This window comes from Suncus etruscus, chromosome 6 (genome assembly GCF_024139225.1).
Source record: "Suncus etruscus isolate mSunEtr1 chromosome 6, mSunEtr1.pri.cur, whole genome shotgun sequence".
In the NCBI taxonomy this organism is placed as follows: domain Eukaryota; kingdom Metazoa; phylum Chordata; class Mammalia; order Eulipotyphla; family Soricidae; genus Suncus; species Suncus etruscus.
The window spans coordinates 42,348,105-42,374,639 of record NC_064853.1 but is presented as its reverse complement, the minus strand read 5'-3'; the positions used below and the strand labels follow the sequence as shown (position 1 = coordinate 42,374,639).

The following is a 26,535-nucleotide window of genomic DNA, read 5'->3' as shown; positions in this document are numbered from 1 at the left end:
AAAAGGTATTTCAATTAAATTAAAATAAAGATACACTTTGGCCCAGAGAAGTACTCAGTGGCTTTAAATCTTCAAATGTCTGCCCTTTTTTTTTTTTTTTTTTTTCATTTGTTTGTGCAGAGGGGCATTTTGGGCCACATCCAGTGGCACTCAGAGATTACTCCTGGTTCTACACTTAGGAATTACTCCTGACAGGCTTGGGAGATTGTCACAAACCATTTGGTCCAGACACAGAGGAAATTCTTGAGGTTCGTGCTCAAGAAGGTGTGTGCATGAATTTGGTGGGAACTAAATCAAACACTCATAAGTAAAGTTCTATCTTGTCTCTTTACTATAGTCTTTTTCTCTCTTGGGGACCATATGAGGTGCTCAGATAGAACCTGGATTGGCTGCATGCAAGGCAAATGCCCTACCCGCTGTTTGCCTTTTAAATGGCAAGTCTCATTCAATCTCTGGTGGAGTCATATGCACTATGTGATGCTGGCAGGTTGGTCATCTGTGACTCTCAACACCACAGGCAATTTCCAGCTGTGCTGCCCAACACAAGATGGGAGTAAGCCACACAACTAAAAGTTGTGCGAACAGACAGAAGTGCAAGCCCTACTGACCACCTGTGTGTACACCACAATAACCTGGGACAAGTACTACAACTGGAATGTTCATGAAGACAACTAAAGGAGCTTGACCCTTAGTAAGCACTGTAGCCAATCGTACAAGTCCCACAACCTAATGTGTGAGCACCTACTAGGCACCACACAAAAAAAAAAACTGCAAGCACCAAAGGCAGGCACGTGAGAGAACCCAGTGATTACAACTACAATAATGAAGGTAATGGGGAAGGGGAGACATCACATTATTCCTCAAAAATTTTTTTCATTTAAAAGCTAAAATATGGGGCCGGCAAGGTGGCGCTAGAGGTAAGGTCTCTGCCTTGTAAGCGCTAGCCAAGGAAGGACCGTGGTTCGATCCCCCGGCGTCCCATATGGTCCCCCCAAGCCAGGGGGAATTTCTGAGTGCTTAGCCAGGAGTAACCCCTGAGCATCAAATGGATGTGGCCCAAAAAACCAAATAAATAAATAAAATAAAAAAATAAAAACTAAAATATTAGGGGCCAGAGCAATAGAGCAGCGGTAGAGCGTTTGCCATGCAAGCAGCTAATCCAGTTCGACAAATCTCAGTTCGATCCCCCGCGTTCCATATGTTCTCCCAAGCCAGGAGCGATTTCTGAGCACATAGCCAGAAGTAACCCCTGAGCATCACCAGGTGTGGCCCAAAACAAACACACAAAAAAAGCTAAAATGTTAATTAATAGTCAAATTCCTCAAGTTACTTTATAACAACCATGTCCTTTATGGGTAAAGGTGAACGATTTTCTTTACCTTCACTACAGAATGGCTTATCAACCCCTAAGAACTGTACTGTTTCCTTTATAACTTTCTGCAGTTTACAGTAGTCACACATTGCCGAAATTTTATTTTTCTTTTTGTAGTCATCAGAACAAGTCTTGCTACAAAAGATAAACATTTTATTCTGCAAAGAAAAAAGTCATCAAGAACTAATTAATCCATTGCTTTATCTCTAAGATACCCTTGCCCTTCTAATTTTAAGACAATGATGGTTAAAGATGAAAAGACAAAAGTGGCCCTACTGGCAACACTTAGATTCAATAACTTTTATGACCTCTCTTTACCTTGTAGAAAAGAAGTTCTGGTTTTGTGGCAAACAGATCATTACAGTGTTGACACTTGAGTTTAATAAGAGCTCTCTTAGTTAAAGCAGCCTGTTGGGTCTGGCCAGTAGGAGGCTGGAAACTGGCTGAGCTTGGGAGAGCAGCACAAGCAGTATCTTCTCCTGCTGCTGATACTGCTGGTCCAGAGGGTGGATTTAAAACAACTTCGTTGTAAGTCTGGGGCACCCCTAAAGAATTTCCTTTAGGCTTGCTAAATACATTCTGAACAAACACAAATAAAACAAAGTTATTATCAATTGAGAAAAATTTGCTAATTTTTTCATTTAATATATATTAATTTCACTTTTCTTATTTCCCACTTTTGAAAAAAAAAAGTTGATGGGGCCGGAGCACTAGTACAATGGATAGAGCACTTGCCTTGCATGCAGCCAACTCAAGTTTGATCCCCAGCATCCTATATGGTTCCCTGAGCACCACTAGAAGTGATTCCTGAGTTCAGTGTCTAGAGTAACCCTTGATTACCACCAATTGTGGCCCAAAGAGCAAAAAGCTAAATAAATAAATAAATAAATAAATAAATAAATAAATAAATTCACATAAAGAGGGGCCAGAGAAATAGCACAGCAGTAGGGTGTTTGCCTTGCATGCAGCCGATCCAGGTGGTTTGAATCCTGGCATCCCATATGGTCTCCCGAGCCTTTTCTGAGCACAGAGCCAGGAGTAAACCCCTAAGCGCCACCAGGTGCGACCAAGAAAAAAATTTCACATAAAGAATTTAAGAGCATGGGGCCGGAGAGATAGCATGGAGATAAGGCATTTGCCTCACATGCAGGTCAGTGGTTCGAATCCCAGCGTTCCATATGGTCCCCTGAACCTGCCAGGAGTGATTTCTGAGCATAGAGCCAGGAGTAACCCCTGAGCGCTGCAGGGTGTGACAAAAGAAAGGGTGAGAAAGAAAAGAAAGAGAAGGAAGGAAGGAAGGAAGGAAGGAAGGAAGGAAGAAAGGAAGGAAGGAAGGAAGGAAGGAAGGAAGGAAGGAAGGAAGGAAGGAAGGAAGGAAGGAAGGAAGGAAGGGAGGGAGGGAGGGAGGGAAGGAAGGAGGGAGGGAAGGAAGGAGGGAGGGAAGGAAGGAGGGAGGGAAGGAAGGAGGGAGGGAAGGAAGGAGGGAGGGAAGGAAGGAAGGAGAAAAGAAAGGATTTAAGGGCACACTACCACAACACAAGAACTAGAATAATCCAAGAGAAGGCATGAAAAAGGCAACATTGGGGCCGGAGAGATAGCATGGAGGTAAGGCGTTTGCCTTTCATGCAGGAGGTCATCGGTTCGAATCCCGGCGCCCCATATGGTCCCCCGTGCCTGCCAGGAGCAATTTCTGAGCCTGGAGCCAGGAATAACCCCTGAGCACTGCCGGGTGTGACCCAAAAAAAAACACAAAAAAAAAAAAAAAAAGAAAAGAAAAAGAAAAAGGCAACATTATGGAGCCCGGAGAGATAGCGCAGCGGTGTTTGCCTTGCAAGCAGCTGATCCAGGACCAAAGGTGGTTGGTTTGGTAGGGCATTTTCCTTGCATGTGCCAACCTAAGACAGACCACGGTTCGATCCCTTGGTGTCCCATATGGTCCCCCAAGTCAGGAGCAATTTCTGAGGCATAGCCAGAAGTAACTCCTGAGTGTCACCAGGTGTGGCCCAAAAAGCAAAAAAACAAAAGTTTGAGGAGTAAGGAGGTCAGAGCAATAGGACAGTGGGTAGGGCTCTAGCTTTGTGTATACCAACCCAGAGTCAATCCCCAGCATCCCATATGGTACCCCAGCACCACCAGGAGTAATTCCTGAGTGGTAGTGCTCAGGCTGACTCCTGGCTTTGTGCTCAGGAATCATTCCTGGCAGGGTCTTAAGGGTGCTGGGATCAAACCAAGCTGGCTGCATGCTAGGCAAATGTTTTACCCGCTTCTTGGTCCAGCCCCAAGAAGAGTGTTTATTTGTGGGGGGCACACCTGGTTATGCTCAATGCTTACTCAGGCTTTCCACTCAGGAATTACTCCTGGCTGTGTTTAGGGGACCAGAGAGGAGGCCAGGCTTGAACCCCAATCAACTGTGTAGTAGTTTGAAGAGTAAGGAGATCGGAGCAATAGGACAGTGGGTAGGGCTCTAGCTTTATGTATACCAACCCAGAGTCAATCCCCATCAACCCATATGGTACCCCAGCACCACCAAGAGTAATTCCTGAGTGGTAGTGCTCAGGCTTCTTAAGAAGTAACCATGAGCACCACCAGGTGTGGCTCATAAAGGAAAAAAAAAAAGGTTGAGGAGTAGAATTTAGGTTTTCCAGATAAAGACCTATAGTTTATGTCTTTAATAAGTCAGAGCTGGCTTATTCTTTCTCTAAAAGATCTCACCTAATGCACTTCCATCACCAATCAGTCTAATAGATGCACAATAGTCACCTCTTTCTTCCTGGCAACTAGAAAGAAACTAAGCAAATAATCAAGGACCCTCCCATCCTGGTGGATCACTGAACTCTATTCCTCTGTATAAAATCATGAATAGGAGAAAATAGGACAGTAAGTGGAGGCTTACAATTTCATACCAGGTGTTATTGTGTATCTGAATAAGGATGAGAGGAAGATACCAGAACTACTTACCCAGACCCTATTCTAGCACCTACCCTTTTGAAAAGAAGAAAGCAATAAAGAAAGTGGGGATAAAGGGACATTTAGATCAGCATTTCTCAATCAGGAGCCCTATGGCTCCCTGTGGGCTCTTTAGGCTTTTCCAAGGAGACCACATATAAATGGGGAATCATGGCACAAGACTACGGGTCAATTGGTAGGAGAGAGGGGCCACAGGATAGAAAGTCAGAGGGGGGACCAGAATAGGAAAAAGACTGAGAAACACTGGTTTCTAAGGGGATAAAAAATATAGAAATCTCTGAGGCTCTAACACATTACAGGAATGATCTGTAAGGAAATTAAGCATAATAGATTTTTTTTCTTTTAACTTTAATTTGTATAGCCATGAACCTTTAACAGTTAACTTTTTTTTTTTTTTTTTTTTGGCTTTTGGGCCACACCCGGCGGTGCTCAGGGGTTACTCCTGGCTGTCTGCTCAGAAATAGCTCCTGGCAGGCACGGGGGACCATATGGGACACCGGGATTCGAACCAACCACCTTTGGTCCTGGATCGGCTGCTTGCAAGGCAAACGACACTGTGCTATCTCTCCGGGCCCAACAGTTAACATTTTGCCACAGATCAATGTCTAAGAGAATTATAAGGATTTAAAAAAAAATTCTTGGTGCCAGAGAGATAACACAGCGGTAGGGCATTTGCCTTGCATGCAACAAACCAGGATGGACAGTGGTTCAAATCCCGGCATCCCATATGGTCCCCCATGCCTGCCAGGAGCAATTTCTGAGCGCAGAGCCAGGAGTAATCCCTGAGCACTGTAAAGTGTGACCCAAAAACAACAACAAAAACTACTTAATGGCCAGAGAATATATAGCAGGAAAGGTACTTGCCTTGTATGTGGCAGACTCACATTAGATCCCAGCATCAAATATGGTCCTCTGTGCCTCATCAGGAGTGATAAACAAAAGGAAAAACAGTTGCAACAACAAAATCCCAAGCTACCTGAGGTCATACCTGGAAAGCCACTACACATCGGGAGCTGCAGAAGCTGTGCACTGTTCCATTGGACATGGCGAGGTGATACTGAGGAACTGTAGAGTTTTTACAACTATGACATGAAACTTGGACACCTTTGTTAAAAAAGAAAAAGAAAAAGAAAGAGTAAAATATCCATATAAATACTCAACCCAAAAATGCATTAGGAGAATGAAAAATAAATGCCTAATAATATATATAACAAAAATAAAGTAACTTGAGACTGGAGACAGTATAGGGTTAAGACATCTGCCTTGCATGTGGTCAACCCTAGTTTGATCTCTACCACTAAGTTGGTCCCCCAAGCAGCATCAATTGATCCCTGTGTACTGCCAGGTTTAACTCAAAACTCTTTATGCCCCTCAACCCTATTTTTTGCCTTTATTTTTTTAAAGAAATTTTACCATAATCTGTAAAGCTCCCTATAACTAACCTCAATTAAATCCCACTCAACACAAAAATGTCCTTGAGGAATTTGGGGAGCTAGGGAAACAGCACAAGGGTTATTAATGCAAAAGTTAGGGGGTGGAGGAGGTTTCTTGGGCCACACCAAGCAGTGCGCAGGGCTTCCTCCAGGATCTACTCAGGGATCGTTTGTGGTTGGGCTTGCAGAACTGTATGTGGTACCAAGAACTGAAGCCAAGTTGGTTTGTATGCAAGGCAAGTTCCCTACCCACTGAACTACTGTTCCAGCCCAAGTTTCTTTGTTTGTTTGTTTTTAATTTTATGTACCCAACTCCAGTCAATGCTTGACATACATGGTACCCAAGCATTTTCAGGTGTGGTATTATGACCCAGGAGGCTCCCTGTCACTGTAAGGTGGCCCTAGTAGTCCTTATCATTCAATCATATTACACAGTTGGCTAAAATTTGCTGCAAGTGATCTCTGGATCTCCTGAGAACTGTTTGGGAGTTAAAATTAAAAATTCACTTGGAGGTGTAGAGATATCATGAAGGTAGGGCATTTGCCTTGCATGCAGAAAACGGTGGTTCGAATGCTGGCATCCCATATGATTCGTGCTAGGAGTGACCTCTGAGCGCTGCCAGGTGTGAACCAAAAACACACAAACAAAAAAAAAAATCACTTGGGGGCCGGAGAGATAGCATGGGGGTAAAGCATTTGCCTTTCATGCAGGAGGTCATCTGTTCGAATCCCGGCGCCCCATATGGTCCCCCGTGCCTGCCAGGAGCAATTTCTGAGCCTGGAGCCAGGAATAACCCCTGAGCACTGCCGGGTGTGACCCAAAAACCACAAAAAAAAAAAAAAAAAAAAAAAATCACTTGGAACTAATATAATTTCTTCCCTTTCACATATAAAACTACAAAAGAATCAGTGGTATGGGGCCAGAGAGATAGCATGGAGGTAGGACATTTGCCTTTCATGCAGAAGGACGATGGTTCGAATTCCGGCATCCCATATGGTCCCCTGTGCCTGCCAGGGGTGATTTCTGAGCATAGAGCCAGGAGTAACCCCTGAGCACTGCTGGGTGTGACCCAAAAAACAAAAAATAAATAAATAAATAAATAAATAAATAAATAAATAAATAAATAAATAGTCACTAGTATAATGCTTGCCCTGTTGAGTGGAGCCCTGGATTTATCTCCAGCACTATCAAAAAAGAAAATCCGAGGCCGGGCGGTGGCGCTAAAAGTAAGGTGCCTGCCTTACCTGCGCTACCCTAGGACGGACCACGGTTCGATCCCCCCGGCGTCCCATATGGTCCCCCAAGCCAGGAGCGACTTCTGAGCGCATAGCCAGGAGTAACCCCTGAGCGTCACCGGGTGTGGCCCAAAAACCAAAAAAAAAAAAAAAAAAAAAAAAAAAGAAAATCCAAAAAAGATCTAGGGCAGGGATCTCAAACTCGAGGCCCGAGGGCCGTTTGTGGCCCTCGTACAACATTTTGTGGCCCTGTCCTAGAGGAATCTTTTTTTTTTTTTTTTTTTTGGTTTTTGGGCCACACCCTGTGACACTCAGGGGTTACTCCTGGCTATGCGCTCAGAAGTTGCTCCTGGCTTCTTGGGGGACCATATGGGACGCCGGGGGATCGAACCGCGGTCCATCCTAGGCTAGCGCAGGCAAGGCAGGCACCTTACCTCCAGCGCCACCGCCCGGCCCCAGGAATCTTTTTTTGTTTTGTTTTGTTTTAGTTGTTTGGGTCACACCCCCAATGTTCAAGGCTTACTACTGACTTTGCACTCAAGGATCACCCCAACTTTGCCTCCTGCAGCCCCCAGGTAAATTGAGTTTGAGACCCAGTTTGAGACCGCTGGTCTAGGGTCTGCAAAGATAGTATAATCTTTAGGCCACTTGCCTTGCATGTGGCTGAAACAGGTTTGATCCCTGGCATTCCATATTAACCCCCAAACCCCATCAGGAGTGATCCCTGAGCAGAGCCAAGAGTCAGTCCTAAATATTGCTAGATGTAACAAAAACAAAAAGAAACAAACAAAAACAAGAAACTACTACAAAATAAATACTTCAGGGATGGGGCCAGAGCCAGTGTACAGTAGGTAGGGCAGGGCATTTGCTTGTATATGGCCAATATTTTTTATCTCTGGCATCCATTATGGTCCCCCAATCATGCAAGGAATAATTCCTGTGCATAAAGCCAGAAGTAACAACTGAGTACTGCTAGGTGTGACCCAAAAAAACAAATATATAACAATAAATAAATAAGGGCCCAGAAAAATAGCATGGAGGTAGGGCACTTGCCTTGCATGTAGGTCAGTGGTTCGAATCCCGGCGTCCCACATGGTCCCCGTGCCTGCCAGGAGCAATTTCTGAGCATGGAGCCAGGAGTAACCCCTGAGCACTGCTGGGTGTGACCCCCCCACAAAAAAAAAAAAACTCACAAAAAAATTTTTTTTTAAGTACTTCACCTCAGGGCCAGTACACAGTCAAGTTGGGTTTGATTCCCAGCATCCCATATGGTCCCCTGAACACCACCAGGAATGACCTCTGAGGGCACAGAAAGGAGTAAGCCTTGAGAATTGTGGACTCCATTCCAAAAAAAAAAAAAAAGTACTTCACTGGGCCCGGAGAGATAGCCCAGCGGCGTTTGCCTTGCAAGCAGCTGATCCAGGACCAAAGGTGGTTGGTTGGAATCCCGGTGTCCCATCTGGTCCCCCATGCCTGCCAGGAGCTATTTCTGAGCAGACAGCCAGGAGTAACCCCTGAGCATTGCCAGGTGTGGCCCAAAAAAAAAAAAAAGTACTTCACATAGAAAATTAGTCAGTCACTTAAAAATCAGTTCTTGGGGGCCTGGAGAGATAGCACAGCGGCGTTTGCCTTGCAAGCAGCCCATCCAGGACCAAAGGTGGTTGGTTTGAATCCCGGTGTCCCATATGGTCCCCCGTGCCTGCCAGGAGCTATTTCTGAGCAGACAGCCAGGAGTAACCCCTGAGCACCACCGGGTGTGGCCCAAAAACCAAAAAAAAAAATCAGTTCTTTACCCCACATGCCAGAAGTTGGTCCCTTCCACTGGTATGTGGTGGGCACTGGGCTGGACAGCTAGCCAAAGGACCCCCGGACTGCCATTCAGTCCGGGGGGCCAGATTCTTCCACGCCAGAATGGTCTTCATGGCCAGATCTGGTAACCTGGGCCTTGGGGAATGGAATGGGGTGGAGGAAAACTCCGCCCCTGTCCATTCACTCACAAGCTGCAGAGGGGAGAGCAGGGCCTGGAGACCCCACATACCTGGACAGCTAGCCAAAGCAGATTTATTTCAACCATTTTCAAAAGCACACGGGCACATTCGTGCCTGCACAACATATACCCTTTTTTATATCATCCAAAAATATTCTAATTCTTGACTACTTACAGGAAAGGAATGGAATATCCTATATATGGAGTATAGCACTCAAATAGATCTCTGAAGTCAGTGTCTAAGTGAACATTACTTTCTATACAGTTGTCCTCTCTGACTACCGAGCCTTAGCCTTAAACATTTCATCTATACAATGTATATAGCCCCTCTTCTATATTGTCTTTCCAGACCCAGAGACCTTTCTACTCCCCCCATATCCCAACCCGGATATGTTATTTCCCCCTTATTTAACCCTCTTTACCCTCAGCTTTTAACTTGTTAGGCACCAAGACCGACTTCCTTCCCAACAGACCACCATCCAGCTCCTCAATGAAAGACACCGTCTAGATCCCTCATCTTTTGTCTCAGCAAGAAACCCAACTAATAAGCCTCCTGACTCAAGCTTGTGACCCCTCTCACCCCCATCAAATCATGGATGGTTGCATGATACTGGATTCAGCTGCAGCAAAACCCCCAGCTCAAGGACACTACAGGACTCTGAAATGCTGCAAATCATATCTTAAACTCTCGACCAAAGTCTATTATACGAAAAAGTACCTTGGTTTTCACTCCCCGCAAGAATATCTCAGAAGACCTAATTGGGAGGCCTATATTGCCTACGTAAGCTTAATACCTAAGATATGTATTCCTAAACATACAGATAGCCTCCCCCATCACTTTCTTTTTTCAAATACCTTTTTTTCTCAATTTCCTTTCTTTTTTTAATTTTTAATTTTTATTTTTTTATCTCAATTTTCTCTATATATTCTATTTTTTATATATACATATTTTCTCTACCCTCACCAGTTTTGGTGCTGCTTGGTCAAAAACTAAGAAAACATCTTGCCTGGGATAAAGCTCAGACCACACTACAGATACTGTACGTGTAGCTTGTCATACCTGGAATAGCACCAGCAATACAAAAGGACACTATACGTTTTTGTATAGGCACAGTAAATAAGGGGAAATCATGGACTCAGACACAAGATCTTATCTTCTAAGGATAAGAACTCACACTTTTTTGTTTTTGTTTTTTTTTGTTTTTGTTTTTGGGCCACACCCGGTGACGCTCCGGGGTTACTCCTGGCTATGCGCTCAGAAGTCGCTCCTGGCTTGGGGGGACCATATGGGACACCGGGGGATCGAACTGCGGTCCATCCAAGGCTAGCGCAGGCAAGGCAGGCACCTTACCTCTAGCGCCACCGCCCGGCCCGAACTCACACTTTTTATACAAGGGTGCCTCCCATCCTTTATATATGTCATGTGGATACAACTCAGTCTCCACGAGATTGGACAGTGTTAGTTCATTCTCAAATCCCAGATCCCAGATGTAGAACTGAAACAACTTCCTGCAAGAACACCAGGAACTAAGCTGCGTTGGGAGATATACTTGTGCCAGTGTTAATATGACAACCAGAACAGCGAGGAAATAACAACTTGACCTAAGACCAGGATGCCCTATCACATCACCTAATACTAAGTGGAAATCAGAAGATGTATCATCCTTTGAACTATGAAAAATAAGAGCACTAAGTACAGAAAACTGACTTTGACTACAGTGACCGGGCAGAACGTACCTTGAGACCATTAAGGAAAACCCTACCCTAGGCTATAGCCCAGGTCTCTTACAAAAATCAAGATTTCTTAGTACAGGGCCCGAAGAGATAGAACAGCGGCATTTGCCTTGCAAGCAGCTGATCCAGGACCAAAGGTGGTTGGTTGGAATCCCGGTGTCCCATATGGTCCCCCGTGCCTGCCAGGAACTATTTCTGAGCAGACAGCCAGGAATAACCTCTGAGCACTGCCGGGTGTGACCCAAAAACAAAAACAAAAACAAAAAAACAAGATTTCTTAGTACAGAGGCCCAATTCTGACAACAGAGACTGAGCATAACCATTGGAAAGCATAATTTCCTAGACTTCAGCTTAGGGAACGATCAAAAACATGGAGCACATGATACAGAAAACTGAACACACCAACAATGGTGGAATAGTACCTCTAGAACCTTAAAGACTCTATCCTAGGCCTTGTCTTAGGACCTGCGCACAAATACCAAGATTGCTTGCTACAGTGGCCTTATTTTCTCATCCACAACAGAGAGGAAAGGTTCCTGACATCACAAAAAAAAAAAAAAAAAAAAAAAAAAAAAAACCTGGGATATGGCAATGAGAAGGGATGGAGCCAGTGGTTGTTCCCATGACAATATGCTTCAAGAGTGGAGAAACCCTGAATCTCTTTTTTTTTTTTTTTTTTTTTTGGGGGGGGCCACACCCGGTAATGCTCAGGAGTTACTCCTGGCTATGTGCTCAGAAGTTGCTCCTGGCTTGGGGGACCATATGGGACACCAGGGGATCGAACCGCGGTCCGTCCAAGGCTAGCGCAGGCAAGGCAGGCACCTTACCTTTAGCGCCACCGCCCGGCCCGAAACCCTGAATCTCTTAGGCCACGAAAATTTTCTTCCTTCCCCAATACTTACTGTGCCTATACAAAAAAAAAAAAAAAAGGTGGAGTAACACCAAACCCTGCCACTGCAGCACTTTTTCTGGTTTTGTTTTATTTTTTGTTTGTTTTTTGATATTATTTTCCTTCTCTTTTTTCTTCCACTTTTTTCTTTCTTTTCCACTTTTGTGAATATTATTCGGTGATTTTTTTTTTCTTTTTAGTAGTTGATAACAAATTTTTTCTCCTCTTTTCCTTAACCTTTTTTTATCTCCAACAGAATAGCATAACTTGAATCATTCAGCCTCATAAATTGAGGGGGAAAAAAATGATACCAGGGGCCGGAGAGATAGCATGGAGGTAAGGCATTTGCCTCTCATGCAGAAGGTCATCGGTTCGAATCCCGGCGTCCCATATGGTCTCCCGAGCCTGCCAGGAGCGACTTCTGAGCGTGGAGCCAGGAGTAACCCCTGAGCACTGCCGGGTGTGACCCAAAAACAAAAACAAAAACAAAAACAAAAAAAAAAAAGAATGATACCAGGACCAGTCATATGAACATGTAGTGTAAATAAAAAATAACCAGACTGGAACACCAAACAGAATAGATACCCAACCTATAACAAGCTGTAAGGTGGAGACCAGCTGCACTAGGATTCTGGGGGGGGGGGGGGGGGGTTAAAGGAGGGAGATGTGAGAGACATGCTGGGAACAGGAATGGAGGGAGGACAACATTGGTGGTGGGAATGCCCTTCATTCATTGTCACTATGCATCATAAATTCTGTGTAATGAACTTCAGTCACAATAAACAAATAAAATTAAAAAAAAACTTCTTTAAAATGAAATATATTTTGGGACTTTGAGCATAGAGAAATATTAGTCTGGAGTAAAGTTAAAAGAAAAGCAGTTATATTCTTCTTCCACTGTTAATCTTTCTAAATTAAACATTACCTGAAGAAATAACTGCCTTGACTCTATAAGTAGATAAGCAATTGACAGAGCAGAAAAGTTCTGTTTTTCCTGAGTCATCTGTAGTCTCAATCATTTCAGCTGAGGGCCTCAATGATTTCCCCAAGACATATGGAAGAGTTTGGGTTGAATTCTGTTAATAAAATTTAAAAATAAAATTTAAATAGCTATCACAAACATATATGCATACATACATACAACCAACATATTAATTAAGAAATGAAGGGGCTGGAGAGATAGCATGGAGGTAAAGCATTTGCCTTGCAAGCAGAAGGACGATGGTTCGAATTCCAGCATCCTATATGGTCCCCGAGCCCGAGCCAACCAAGAGCGATTTCCGAGCATAGAGCCAGGAGTAACCCCTGAGCATTGCCAGGTGTGACCCAAAAACCAAAAAAAAAAAAAAAAGAAAAGAAAAGAAATGAAGCAAGGGGGCCAGAGAGATGGCATGGAGGTAAGGTGTTTGCCTTGCATGCAGAAGGTCGATGGTTCAAATCCCAGCATTCCATATGGTCCCCAAGCCTGCCAGGAACAATTTCTGAGCGTAGAGTTAGGAGTAACCCCTGAGCGCTGCTGGGTGTGACCAAAAAAACAAAACAAAACAAAACAAAAAAAAGAAAGCAAGCAAATAAACAAAGCTTTATTAAAAAAAAAAAAAAAAGGAAAGGGGCTTGAGCACTAGTGCAGTGGTAGGGCATTTGTCTTGCACTCGGCTGACCCAGGACGGACCTGGGTTCAATCCCCGGCATCCCATATGGTCCCCCAAGCAAGAGTAATCTCTGAGAGCATAGCCAGGAGTAACCACTGAGCATCACTGGGTGTGGCCCAAAAACAAAAAACAAAAGAAGAAAAGCTACCTGTTTCTACCTTTGATTGAAATATTTGAGCATGACAATGAAGCACATACATAAAGTACAAGCTTTTTATAAAGCTGACATGTGAGAAAAATTCTTTCATACAGCAAAATTTAAATGGAAAATTAGTAAACATTCAGATATATTAGCAATAATAAAATATTAAAATAAATTAGGAATTCATATTTTTCTCATAAATGACCAAAGAAGTCCAAAGGACCATCTTTAGTATAGACTCAAACATTAATCTATGAGAAAATTTACCTTTTATTTCACCTTTTTAAATAGTTTTAGGGCTTCACACAGAGGTGCCCAGGGCTTACTCTTGGTTCTTTGTTCAGATATCACTGCTGGCAGTGCTCAGGGCACTATATGCAGTGCTGGGAACTGAATCTGGGTCAGCTATCTACGAGACAAACACCTTTAGCACTTTAGCACTTTAGCACTACTGTATTATCTTCTCTCTCTCTCTCTCTCTCTCTCTCTCTCTCTCTCTCTCTCTGACTTTTATGAAGAAATTTAAAGTTTTAAAAAGTAAGAATATTGGAGCCATGAGGCCAGAGAGATAGCATGGAGGTAAGGCATTTGCCTTGCATGAAGAAGGATGATGGTTCGAATCCCGGCATCCCATATGGTCCCCCGAGCCTGCCAGTAGTGATTTCTGAGCATAGAGCCAGGAATAACCCCTGAGCACTGCTGGGTGTGACCCAAAAACCAAAAACCAAAAAAAAAAAAAAAAAAAAGAATATTGGAGCCAGAAAGATAGTACAGTAGATAGGTAGGGCACTTGCCTGGCCCACAGCTGACCCTGGTTCAAACCCAGAAAGCCATCTGGTCCCCTGAACCTCTCCAGAACTCATCTCTGAGCAATTAGAGGTATAATCCATAAACAAAACAAAACAAAACAAAAAATTGAAACATAAGATTAAAAAAGGCCTTTTAAAAACCCAGAGAGATAGCACAGCAGCGTTTGCCTTGCAAGCAGTTGACCCAGGACCTAAGGTGGTTTGTTCAAATCCCGGCATCCCATATGGTCCCCATGCCTGCCAGGAGCTATTTCTGAGCAGATAACCAGGAGTAACCCCTGAGCACAGCCCAGTGTGACCCAAAATAAACCAAAAGAAAAAAAAAAAAAAAAAAACAACTCTAAATCGGAGCCAAGAGACAGTACAGTGGGTAAGACATTTGCCTTGCGCTGTCAACCCAGGTTCAATTTCATATGGTGAGTGATTCCTAAGTACAGAGTCAACAGTAACCCCTGAGTATCGCCCATGTGGCCCATAAAACAAATAAAATTAAGACCCCAAATTATTTAGCAACAAAATTGAATAATATATTAGTAGGAAATCTGCCATTACAAAATATAATTAGCCCAAGTATCCTCATAAAGCTTCCTTTAAATTTAGTTTTTTAAGGGGCCAGAGTGATAGCACAGTGGTAGGACATTTGCCTTATACACAGCTGACCCAGGACGAATCTGGGTTTGATCCCTGGTGTCTCATATGGTTTCCCAAGCCAGGAGCGATTCTGAGCACAGAGTCAGGAGTAACCCCTGCCCCAAAACAAAAGAAATTCAGTTTTTTAAAACTCTTGGGCCCGGAGAGATAGCACAGTGGTGTTTGCCTTGCAAGCAGCCGATCCAGGACCAAAGGTGGTTGGTTCGAATCCCGGTGTCCCATATGGTCCCCCCGTGCCTGCCAGGAGCTATTTCTGAGCAGACAGCCAGGAGTAACCCCTGAGCATCGCTGGGTGTGGCCCAAAAACCAAAAAAAAAAAAAATTTTTTTTTCTTCTAAAATAAATAAATAAATAAATAAATAAATAAATAAATAAATAAATAAAACTCTTAACTCTGTCATGTCTTAATAATATGAAGTTTTTCTTCATTATCAATAAATGTCATGCTGATATCAGGTCATGAATTACTGGCCACAAAGGAACCCCTAAAAATTATGTAGTTGGGGGCCAGAGTGATAGCACAGCCGGTAGGGCATTTGCCTTGTACACAGCCTACCTGGGTTCAATCCCTAACATCCCTTATGGTTCCCCGAGCCTGCCAGGAGTAATTTTTGAGCACAGAGTCAGGAATAATCCCTGAGAACTGCTCAGTGTGGCCCAAAAATCAAACAAATATGTAGTTGGGGCTAGAGCATTGGTACAGTAAGTAGGGTGCTTGCCTTGCATGCAGCCAACCTGGGTTCAATCCTCAGTAACCCATTTGGTTCCCCGAGATTGCCAGGAGTGATCCCTGAGCACAAAGCCAGGAGTAAGCCTTGAGCACTGCTGGGTATACACCCTTCTCACAAAATAGATGCAGTTTACCTATGTCATCAATTCTTCTGGTATCAGAATATTCTCTATTTTTTGGAAAGGGAATTCACACAACAGAATTAACTGTTAGGAAGAACTTATTCTTTCATTTTGCATTTTATCCCAGTGTATACCCCTACCTACATGCACCAGACCAATCTTCATACCTGTTTATGTGCTGTGACACTTGTTGAACTAAAAGCCTTCTGTGACTGGGCAGGACCATAACTACTATAGCAATAGCTTCCACAGTTCTCACAACATTTCATGGTAAGGTTGTTGGTAGAATGAAATTTTGAAAAACAAGCATCACTACAAAGACTATGTATCACATTTTGATATTTAACTTCAAATCGAATCTAGAAAATAAACACACACACACACACATGAAATAAGCAGAGCCAATTTAAAAAAGCTCCAATCTTTGAACAGAAGCCCAATAAAGGTAAGATGGAACTTACATCAGCATACTTGTGACACATACTGCATTTAGTCGAATTGTCATTGGTATATATGGTAACAACAGGTTTTTTCTTTAACTCGTAAGAAAAAAGGCATGATTGGTTACAGAAATCTTTGCTAGCAGAAGAATTTTCAAATCGAATCGTGATCACATCCTTTGGATTTAAAATGGTTCTAAAAATAAATAACAAAGGCAGAATGAAATATGCTCTTCTTAACTGTAATTTCATCCCATTTTGTGAACTAAAATAACTACATTTATTAAGAATAGTTATTGTGGAGCAGAAAATGACTGGCGGGGGGGGGGGAGAAAATGACTGGCCTCAAATGAAGCATCTGAAAACCTGGGTTTGATGATTAGCTGTTACTTATCAGTTGAGTAACAATGAATGAGGCAATTACTGTCTCAATTTCCTCGTGTACATAATGGTGTTTCTAACATCTAATTTATAGATATGTTAAGAAAGCATTATATTTCAATATATCTAGTCAGATGCTCTCACAAAAACAATGAGACTTCCAACTCTAGCCAAATTTCATTTACTGGTGCCAATGCAGTTAAGTAGCCATTCCACAACTCCATACCACGAAAGGTAGCTAGTGACTGTCAAGAAAGTGAACAATGAAGGGTCGGAGCAATAGTACCCTGATAGGGCATATGCCTTTCACAGGGCTGACCCAGGATGAATGTGGGTTCAATCCCAGGCATCCTATATGGTCCCCGAGCCAGGAATAATCTCCTCAAAAAGTGAACAATAAAACAAGAAACATTCATTTTTATTTATTTTGGAATTTGGAGGAGTCAGGGATTTACATCCACTGATACTCCAAGGTTTTTTTTTTTTTTTGGTTTATTTTTTTGGCTTTTGGGTCACACCCAGCCGCGCTCAGGGTTTATTCCTGGCTCTATGCTCAGAAATCACTCCTGGCAGGCTCGGGGGACCATATGGGATGCTGGGATTCGAACCACCAACCTTCTGCATGCAAGGCAAATGCCAAGGTTTACTCTTGCCCCAGTGTTCATGGATTACTCATGGCCAGATTTGGAGACCATATGAGGTGATAAGGAGTGAACCCTTGTGAGCTGTGTGCAAGTAAAGTGCACTATCTGCTGTATTATCACTTCAGACACTTTAATTTAAAATACAAGCTCATTTGTTTGGGATAAAGATAAACTGCTGAAGATTAATATTAAAAAATTAGCAAAGTAGGGCCAGAGAGATAGCATGGAGGTAAGGCATTTGCCTAGCATGCAGAAGGAACAGTGGTTCAAATCCTGGCATACTATATGGTCCCCTGAGCCTGTCAGGAGCGATTTCTGAGTGTAGAGCCTGGAGTAACTAACCCCTGAGCGTGGCCGGGTGTGACCCAAAAACCAAACAGAAAATAAATAAATTAGCAAAGTAGGATAAAAGCTCAGGTCTAGGGGCCAGAGCAATGGCACAGTGGTAGTGTGTTTGCCTTGCAAGTGGCTGACCTAGGATGGATCCCCTGGCATCCCATGTGGTCCCCCAACCCAGGAGCGATTTCTGAGCGAATGAATAGCCAGGAGTAGCCCCTGAGTGTCACTGAGTGTGGCCCAAAATAAACAAACAAAAAAGAAAGCTCAGGTCAAAACCAAAGCACAGAGATTGTATATCCTGCCATTTTTATCCCCAAATGCACCAACAATATAATATAGAATCGTTCCTTTTTGCATAGGCACACTAAAATGGGGAAATCTTATGTAAAGAAACAAGTTCTTATTTATTAGGGATAAGAGACCATACATTTTATAATACAGAAGCTCTTTCCACCTTGAACATATATGTCTTGGGGATTTGACTTAGACCTCATGTGATCAAACATCGACCATTCCAACCTCGAACTCAGATTCCAACCATAGAACTGGCACAGTTCCCTGCAGCAGAACCAGGAAGGAAACTCCCTCCCCGCCCCCCCCCCCCCCCCGGGAGAATCACCAATACTGCTCTGGTACCAACTTGCCCAGAGTAGGTTCATACGACATCCTGTTGGGGCCAGAGCCATGGTACAGCAATAGGGTGTTTGCCTAGCATGTGGCCAACCTTGGACGAACCCCTGTTGATTCCTGGCATCCTGTGTGGTCCCCCAGTCTGCCAGGAGTGATTTCTGAGCGCAGAGCCAGGAGTGACCCGAGCGTTGCCAGGTGTGACCCAAAAAAACAAACAAACAAAAACCATATGACTTATTGTAAACAGAACAACTTCTAAGTAGCAACGACTTTATCTCAGGCAGGTTGCCCTACCAAATTACTTCATGGTGAATTAAAATCAGAAGACACTCAGTCCTTTGATCTGTGCAAAAAACAAGATCACTACAGAAGACTGACTACAACAATCAGGACTGAGCAGAACTTCTGGAACTTTAACGAAAGACTCTATACTAGGGGCCGGAGCGGTGGCACAGTGGTAGGGCATTTGCCTTGCATAGGGCTGACCTAGGACAGACTGCAGTTCGATCCCCTGGCATCCCATTTGGTTCCCCAAGCCAGGAGCAATTTCTAAGCACATAACCAGGAGTAACCCCTGAGCATCACAGGTGTGGCCCAAAAACCAAAGGGAGAAAAGGAGAAAGGGAGGGAGGGAGGGAGGGAGGGAGGGAGGGAGGGAGGGAGGGAGGGAGGGAGGAGGAAGGAAGGAAGGAAGGAAGGAAGGAAGGAAGGAAGGAAGGAAGGAAGGAAGGAAGGAAGGAAGGAAGGAAGGAAGGAAGGAAGGAAGGAAGGAAGGAAGGAAGGAAGGAAGACTCTATCCTAGACTTCATCCTAAGATCTGTGTAAAAATCAAAATCTCCAATTACAGAGGACTGACACAACCATAACTGAGCAGGACATTTCCTGGCACCATAAAGAAAGACCTTAGGGTTCAACAATGAACATGTCCAGAGCCTGAAGTTGGTCTCATGACATTATGTTTCAAGGGTGGAGACATTCTGTATCTCTTAGGCCAAGGAAATTTCCTTTCTAATTTCCCCAATACTTACTGTACCTATGCAAAAAAAAGAAAAAAAAGTAACAACAAAATAAAAACATTGCCACACCAGCCCCCCCCCATATTTTTCTTCTTTTCTTCTTCTTTTTCTTTCTTTTAAATTTATATTTATAGCTTTTAGACAGGGGCTCCCACCCACTCCACTTTCTTTTATTTTTTGTTGTCTTGGGTATTATTTTTTGTTTTTTGTTTTTTAGCAGAATCATAGAACATGAATCATCTTGTTTTACATCATATTTCTTTTTTTTTTTTTTGGTTTTTGGGCCACACCCGGCAGTGCTCAGGGGTTACTCCTGGCTGTCTGCTCAGAAACAGCTCCTGGCAGGCACAGGGGACCATATGGAACACCGGGATTCGAACCAACCACCTTTGGTCCTGGATTGGCTGCTTGCAAGGCAAACGCCGCTGTGCTATCTCTCCAGGCCCTTTACATCATATTTCTATGTCTTCGAACAAACTGAGAAAAAAAAGGTGGATGGTACCAGGGGCAAAGCAGTCTCAGGATAATTGAGTGAAAATAAATAGTAATCAGATCTAAATACTCAACCCAAAGTCAACGGCAATAGAATCAAGAGATCCAAATTACAACAAGCTATACATAAAAGGAGGCTGTGTGGAGGTAGGAGAGGCATGCTGAGAACATGGCTCTGTGTTCATGAATGACCCTAGTGGTGCTTGGGAAACCATGTAATGGCAAAGAAAATACTGTGATGTCAGCAGCATGTAAGGCAAACACCTTAATCCCTGTACTATCTCTTCAACTCATCTAGCCCTCCATTATAATTAGAAACTATATTTCGTTGTCTTTTGTGGTTGCTTTGTTTTTTAGCCAAGCTCAGCAATGTTCAGGGGTTATTCCTGCTCTGGAATCAGGATTCTCTCCTGGAAGTGCTCAGACCATCTTGGGTACCGGGAATGAATACAGGTGAGTCACATGAAAGCAAGTGCTCTACCCACTGTACTATCTCTCTGGACCCTAGAAACTATTATTAAGTATCTAAGGCTAACACATAAAATAGATGAAGAAACTGCTATAGTGGGGCTGGCGAGGTGGCGCTAGAGGTAAGGTGTCTGCCTTGCAAGCGCTAGCCAAGGAAAGGACCACGGTTCGATCCCCCGGCGTCCCATATGGTCCCCCCAAGCCAGGGGCAATTTCTGAGCACGTAGCCAGGAGTAACCCCTGAGCATCTAATGGGTGTGGCCCGAAAAACAAAAAAAAAAAACAAAAAAAAAGAAACTGCTATAGAATACAATGGGGGCAATAGAGGCTTTTAAATCATGTTAAATACACAATAATATTAATTTTATTAACAATAGGGTATCAGTTATTAAATATATACTATATATTGGGTTATGTACAAAAACTATCTTATAAAATTCCAAATAAAGAAGATACAATTTGCCAGAGGAAAAAAAAACTGAGAAAAAGTTAAATGTCTTATTAGTCTAAGGTCATATAACAGGTGATAAAGTCATGATATAAAATCAAGCTTTTTTTCTTCCTATAAAGCAGTGGCTACTGTATGGATAATACATTGTAGCCCTGAAATTACCCTATAACAGAAATAAGGTAAACATGCCAAATTCTTCTAATTTAATAAAGTAGCGAGAGATGTTTCTAGGTCTATTGCTATGTTCTATTTTAAGTTTGTTCCTATTTTTACATCTACATTACAATAAAGCAATAAAGACCTCTGACAAAAGCTCACAGCTTATTTTCTAAATATACACATTATATTTGTCACCAAATTACCCTCTAAAGAATTAAATAACTTTCATATATTCTTCCAGGAGTGATGTTATTTTATTCTATACTGCAATAGCTTTTAAGATAACAAATAATTTCAGATGATTGTTATCTACAATTGCAGGATATAAGAATAATCCTGCAATTTCCCAAAATGGTTTCTTTCCATAGTACACTTTAAATGAAAAGAGATACAAAAACTTCTTTAAGCAATACTTTTTCCAATTTCTTTTTTTTTTCTTTCTTTTTTTTTTTTTTTTTTTTTTTTTTTGTGGTTTTTGGGTCACACCCGGCAGTGCTCAGGGGATACTCCTGGCTCCATGCTCAGAAATTGCTCCTGGCAGGCATGGGGGACCATATGGGACACCGGGATTCGAACTGATGACCTTCTGCATGAAAGGCAAACACCTTACCTCCATGCTATCTCTCCGGCCCCACTTTTTCCAATTTCTTAATTAGCTAAAAGCTATTCCACAGGAAAGTGCTAAAAGGTTTACAGTAGCAATAGCATATTTCAACTATACAGACTACAGTCTTTCAATTCTATATGTATATATATATATATGTGTATATATATATATATATATATATATATATATATATATATACCATACAAACTATACTATATATATACAAACTATGAAAATAATTAAAAGTGGGCCCGGAGAGATAGCACAGCGGCGTTTGCCTTGCAAGCAGCCAATCCAGGACCAAAGGTGGTTGGTTCAAATCCCGGTGTCCCATATGGTCCCCCGTGCCTGCCAGGAGCTATTTCTGAGCAGACAGCCAGGATAACCCCTGAGCATCGCCGGGTGTGGCCCAAAAACCAAAAAAAAAAAAAAAAATTAAAAGTGCTAAAAAGATTACAGCAGCAATAGCACATTTCAACTATACAAACTACAGTCTTCCAATTCTATATGTATATACTCTACGTACTATATATACACTATATATACAAACTATGAAAATAATTAAAGGTAAAAAATAAATTAAATATTATACTTCGAGCAGTTGGTGCAGGTTTTCTTGGGAGGAAGTGGTAGGTTGATAGATGAAGAGAATTCCAGGATGCATTGTGTAGAACAAAAAAGCTGAGTAGATCCTGTCTTACGATATGCAGTTTGTCCCTCATAAAAACATTTTTTACAACCAGAACAAAAAGCCTGACGGGCAACAGCTGGAACTGAAGGAAGCAACATATTTTGTGCAGATGAGGCTACAGGAAACTGAACAGCTGGGGTCAACTGTTGGGCTATAAATATAAAAAAAATAGTATCAATAGAAAAATATATATGCATTCTCTTCCTAAGACAATCCCCTCAGTCTTAAAATTCAAAGTAAATGAAGCAATACAGGCCAGAGTACAATGGGTAGAACATTAGCCTTGCATATGGCCAGCCCAGATTCAATTGCCAGCACCCCATATGGTCCCCCAAGCTCACCAGGAATAACTCCTGAGTGCAGAGATAAGAATAATAAGGCCGGGCTGGGAAGGTGGCGTTAGAGGTAAGGTGCCTGAGCCTTGCAAGCGCTAGCCAAGGAAAGATCGCAACCGTGGTTTGATCCCCTGGCGTCCCATATGGTCCCCCCAAGCCAGAAGCGATTTCTGAGCGCATTGCCAGGAGTAACCCCTGTGCGTCAAATGGGTGTGGCCCAAAAACCAAAAAAAAAAAAAAAAAAAAGAATAATGAGGCCAAAGAGACAGCCTGGAGGTAGGGCATTTGCCTTGCATGCAGAAGGACGTTGGTTTGAATCCCGGCATCCCATATGGTCCCCCAATCCTGCCAGGAGCAATTTCTGAGCGTAGAGGCAGGAGTAACCCCTGGAAACTGCTGGGTGTGACCCAAAAACCAAAAAAAAAAAAAAAAAAAAGAATAAACCCTTAGGGGGCCAGAGGGATTTGCCTTGCATGTGGCCATCCAAGGAGGGAACCAGTTTGATTCTGGCATCCCATGTGGGCCTTCAGACTGCCAGGGTTAATTTCTGAGTGCAGAGCCAAGAATAACACCTGAGCACCGTTGGATGTGGCCCAGAAACCAATCAACAAAGTTTAAAAACTGCCAGGAGCCATTTCTGAGCGTAGAGCCAGGAGTAACCCCTGAGCACAGCCGGGTGTGACCCAAAAACCAAAAAAAAAAAAAGAGAGAGAGAAAAAAGGGGCCGGAGCAGTGGTGCAGAGCAGTAAGGCATCTGCATTGTCAGCGCTAGGCTAGGATGAACCAAGGTTCCATTCCCCAACATTCCATATGGTCCCCAAGCCAGTAGAGATTTCTGAGAGCATAACCAGGAGTAACCACTGAGCGTCACCAGGTGTGGCCTCCCAAAAGAGAGCGAGAAAAAGAATAAACTCTTTGATCCATTGGATATGGCTCACAATTCAAATAATAAATAAATAGAGCAATAAGTACTCCAGAAGTTTCAAGTGTTTTTAACCATGAATCCATGCCACAGACACATATTTGTATGTATATATAAATATATATACATATATGTATGTTCATATTTTGGGGCTTACAATCAGCAGTGCTCATGGCTTATTCCTGGCTCTGCGTTCAAGGGTCAGTTCTGGTAGGGCTCAGGGGACTAGGTGTGGTTACAGAGATAGAAATCAGGCCATCTGTGTGCAAGGCAAATAAATATCTATCCATTCTGTAGCTGTACTATTGCTCTAGTGTATATATTTTTTAATATAGACATATATATCTACATAATTTGGAGGGGGGTTGGCCATACCTGGTGAGACTCAGGGAGTTACTCTCTGGCTCTGCACTAGGAATCACTCCTGGAGGGCTCAGGGGATATGGGATCCCAGTCAGCCACATGAAAGGCAAACACCCTACCCAGTTATCACTACAACCCTATTTACGTAATTTTAAACTGAAACAATAGTTTAAGGAAATATTAAATTTCGCATCACATGCATCATAGTTTGATATAATCTTATTTAATTTTTTTTCTTTTTTTTTTTTTTTTTTTTTTTTTTTTGGTTTTGGGGCCACACCCGGCGGTGCTCAGGGGTTACTCCTGACTATCTGCTCAGGAATAGCTCCTGGCAGGCATGGGGGACCATACTGAACGCCGAGATTCGAACCAACCACCTTAGGTCCTGAGTCGGCTGCTTGCAAGGAAAACTCCGCTGTACTCTCTCTCTGGCCCCTAATCATTTTTTGTTTGCTTGTTTTTGTTTTTTTGTTTTTGGGGGCCACACCTGTTTGATGCTCAGGGGTTACTCCTGGCTAAGCACTCAGAAATTGCCCCCAGGCTTGGGGGGACCATATGGGACGCCAGGGGATCAGTCCTTCATTGGCTAGCGCTTGCAAGGCAGACACCTTACCTCTAGCGCCACCTCACCGGCCACTCTGGCCCCTAATCTTATTTAATTTTACTTTATAAATGCAGATTAGGATCCAGAAGATAGTTCAAGTGGCAGAGGACAGGCCAACAAAATTCAAAGTACAAAGTTCATACTTTGGGGACTGAACTCATTTCAATCACCAATACTGCATGGTCCCCCTGCACACTGCTAGATGTAGCTCTGGTAGACTCCTCAGTACCACTATGTCACAAGACTGAACATTGCTGGAGTTGCACAGGACCCAGCAGCAGCAGTGGGTGAGGACCCTATTAAAAAACAATTCTAAATAAAGTGTTCATCAAGAAAAGTTGCTCACAGTTTGAAAAGCCATGCTTTATCTAAAGAAGGAAAAAATGGGGGACTGAAGCTATAGCACAGCAGTAGGACCTTTGGCTGCCAGGAGCAATTTCTGAGCGCAAAGCCAGGAGTAACCCCTGAGCACCAGGTGCGGCCCAACCCTCCCCCCAAAAGGAAGAAAAAAGTCTCAATTACCAATAACTTTGTCAATCATGGTTCTTTAATTAATGAAAAAAGTTTGGGGGGGTTTTGGGTCATACTCAGCAGTACTCAGGGGTTACTCCTGGCTCTACGTTCAGAAATCACTGCTCGTTTCAATCCTCAACATCCCATATGGTCCCTCAAGCCTGAAGCGATTTCTGAGTGTATAGCAGGAGTAACCCCTGAGCATCACCGGGTGTGGCCCAAAATCCAAAAAAAAAAGAGGTGAGGTGGCGCTAGAGGTAAGGTGTCTTCCTTGCAAGTGCTAGCTAAGGAAGGACTGCGGTTCGATCCTCCGGCATCCCATATGGTCCCCCCAAGCCAGGGACAATTTCTGAGCACTTAGCCAGGAGTAACCCCTGAGCATCAAACGGGTGTGGCCAAAAAAACTAGCCACAAACATAACAAACAGTAATTGTACTTGAACAGTTCTTTTTCTTACCTAATGGATTGTCACTTGCTGAAAACACAGCAGTAATTTTCAGTTCACTCTCTTGAGTTTCTATCTTTACGGCATCTCCACACGCCTTAAAGGAGAAAGAGAGAAACAGTTACAGTATAGCTAAGTAAACTAGAAATTTGAACAAGTGTAATTTTTTCATCTCTCTATATACTAATATACCAAAGTCAAAAGTTACAGCTGGAGAAGTGGCTCAGAAATAGAGACCAACCCTCACAAGGATAAAGCCCTGGATTCAATTCCCTACAACAACAACAACAAAAAAAAATTAGAAATCAAAATGTACAAAGCATTCCCTTAGTGGTAGTTGTATATTGTTAACATTGTACAACAAAGCAACAAAAATGTTGTACAATACTATACACTAATTAATACTATTGTAATCATATTACCAATAGTATAACTAAAAGAAATTTAGGAGGCCAGAATAATAATAGTACAGCATATAGAATGTTTACCTTGTACATGACTGGCCCAGATTCAATCCCCATTACCCCAAATAATCCTAAATCTGCTAAGAGTAATCCCTGAGTGCAAAGCCAGGAACAAGCCTTGAGCACTAGAGAGTATGGACTAAAAACAAAACAAAAAAATTTTTTTTTCTTTTCAAAATTCTAAGTCATGTGGCCGGAATGATAGCATAGGGGTAGGGCATTTGCCTTGCACACGGCCAACCACAGTCAAACCCCAGATCGATTCTCAGCATCTCATATGGTCCCCCAAGCCTGCCAGAAGCCATTTCTGAGCACAAAGCCAGGACTAACCCCTGAGCACCGCTGGGTGTGACCCCCCCCAAAAAAAAACCAAAATAATATTCTAAGTCATTGGGCTAAATTTCATCTTTACAAAAAAAATCTTTCAAAACTGAAGAATCTTGGGGCCAGAACAAATACACAGCAAGCAGAGTATTTACCTTGTACGAGGCTGACCTGAGACCAACTCCATCCAGTTCAATGACCTGCATCCCGTATGGTCCCCCAGCCTGCCAGGAGTGATTTCCAAGTGCAGAGTCAGAAGTAACTCCTGAGTGCTGCTGGATATGGCGCCCCCCAAAAAAATAAAAACATGGAGAATCTTTTATAATACATATATGTACTTTTCAAATGTACTCTTGTTTTTGTTTTATTTTATTCTGGGGTCACCCACAGCGGTGCTCAGAAGTTACACCTGGATCTGCACTCAGCTATCATTCCTGACAGTGTTCGGGGATCAGATGTGTTGCTGGGGATCAATCTCAGACAGTGTACAAGACAAACAGACTACCTGCTGTACTATTACTCT

The 26,535-nt window shown here is 42.8% G+C and overlaps 1 protein-coding gene across 1 annotated transcript in view; it reads right to left on the bottom strand.

Annotated features, from left to right (window-relative positions):
• ZMYM6 (zinc finger MYM-type containing 6) overlaps positions 1-26,218 on the bottom strand; it is a 57,501-nt gene extending 31,283 nt beyond the window's left edge. Inside the window, exons 1-9 of the mRNA XM_049775533.1 lie at positions 26,168-26,218; positions 25,237-25,321; positions 21,944-22,193; positions 16,186-16,360; positions 15,892-16,083; positions 12,544-12,694; positions 5,328-5,443; positions 1,691-1,951; positions 1,380-1,530 (exon numbers count right to left, since the gene is read on the bottom strand). Coding sequence (XP_049631490.1) covers positions 1,380-1,530; positions 1,691-1,951; positions 5,328-5,443; positions 12,544-12,694; positions 15,892-16,083; positions 16,186-16,360; positions 21,944-22,193; positions 25,237-25,321; positions 26,168-26,218 — 1,432 coding nt within the window. The remainder of the gene's footprint in view (positions 1-1,379; positions 1,531-1,690; positions 1,952-5,327; positions 5,444-12,543; positions 12,695-15,891; positions 16,084-16,185; positions 16,361-21,943; positions 22,194-25,236; positions 25,322-26,167) is intronic.
• Positions 26,219-26,535: the final 317 nt, after the last annotated feature.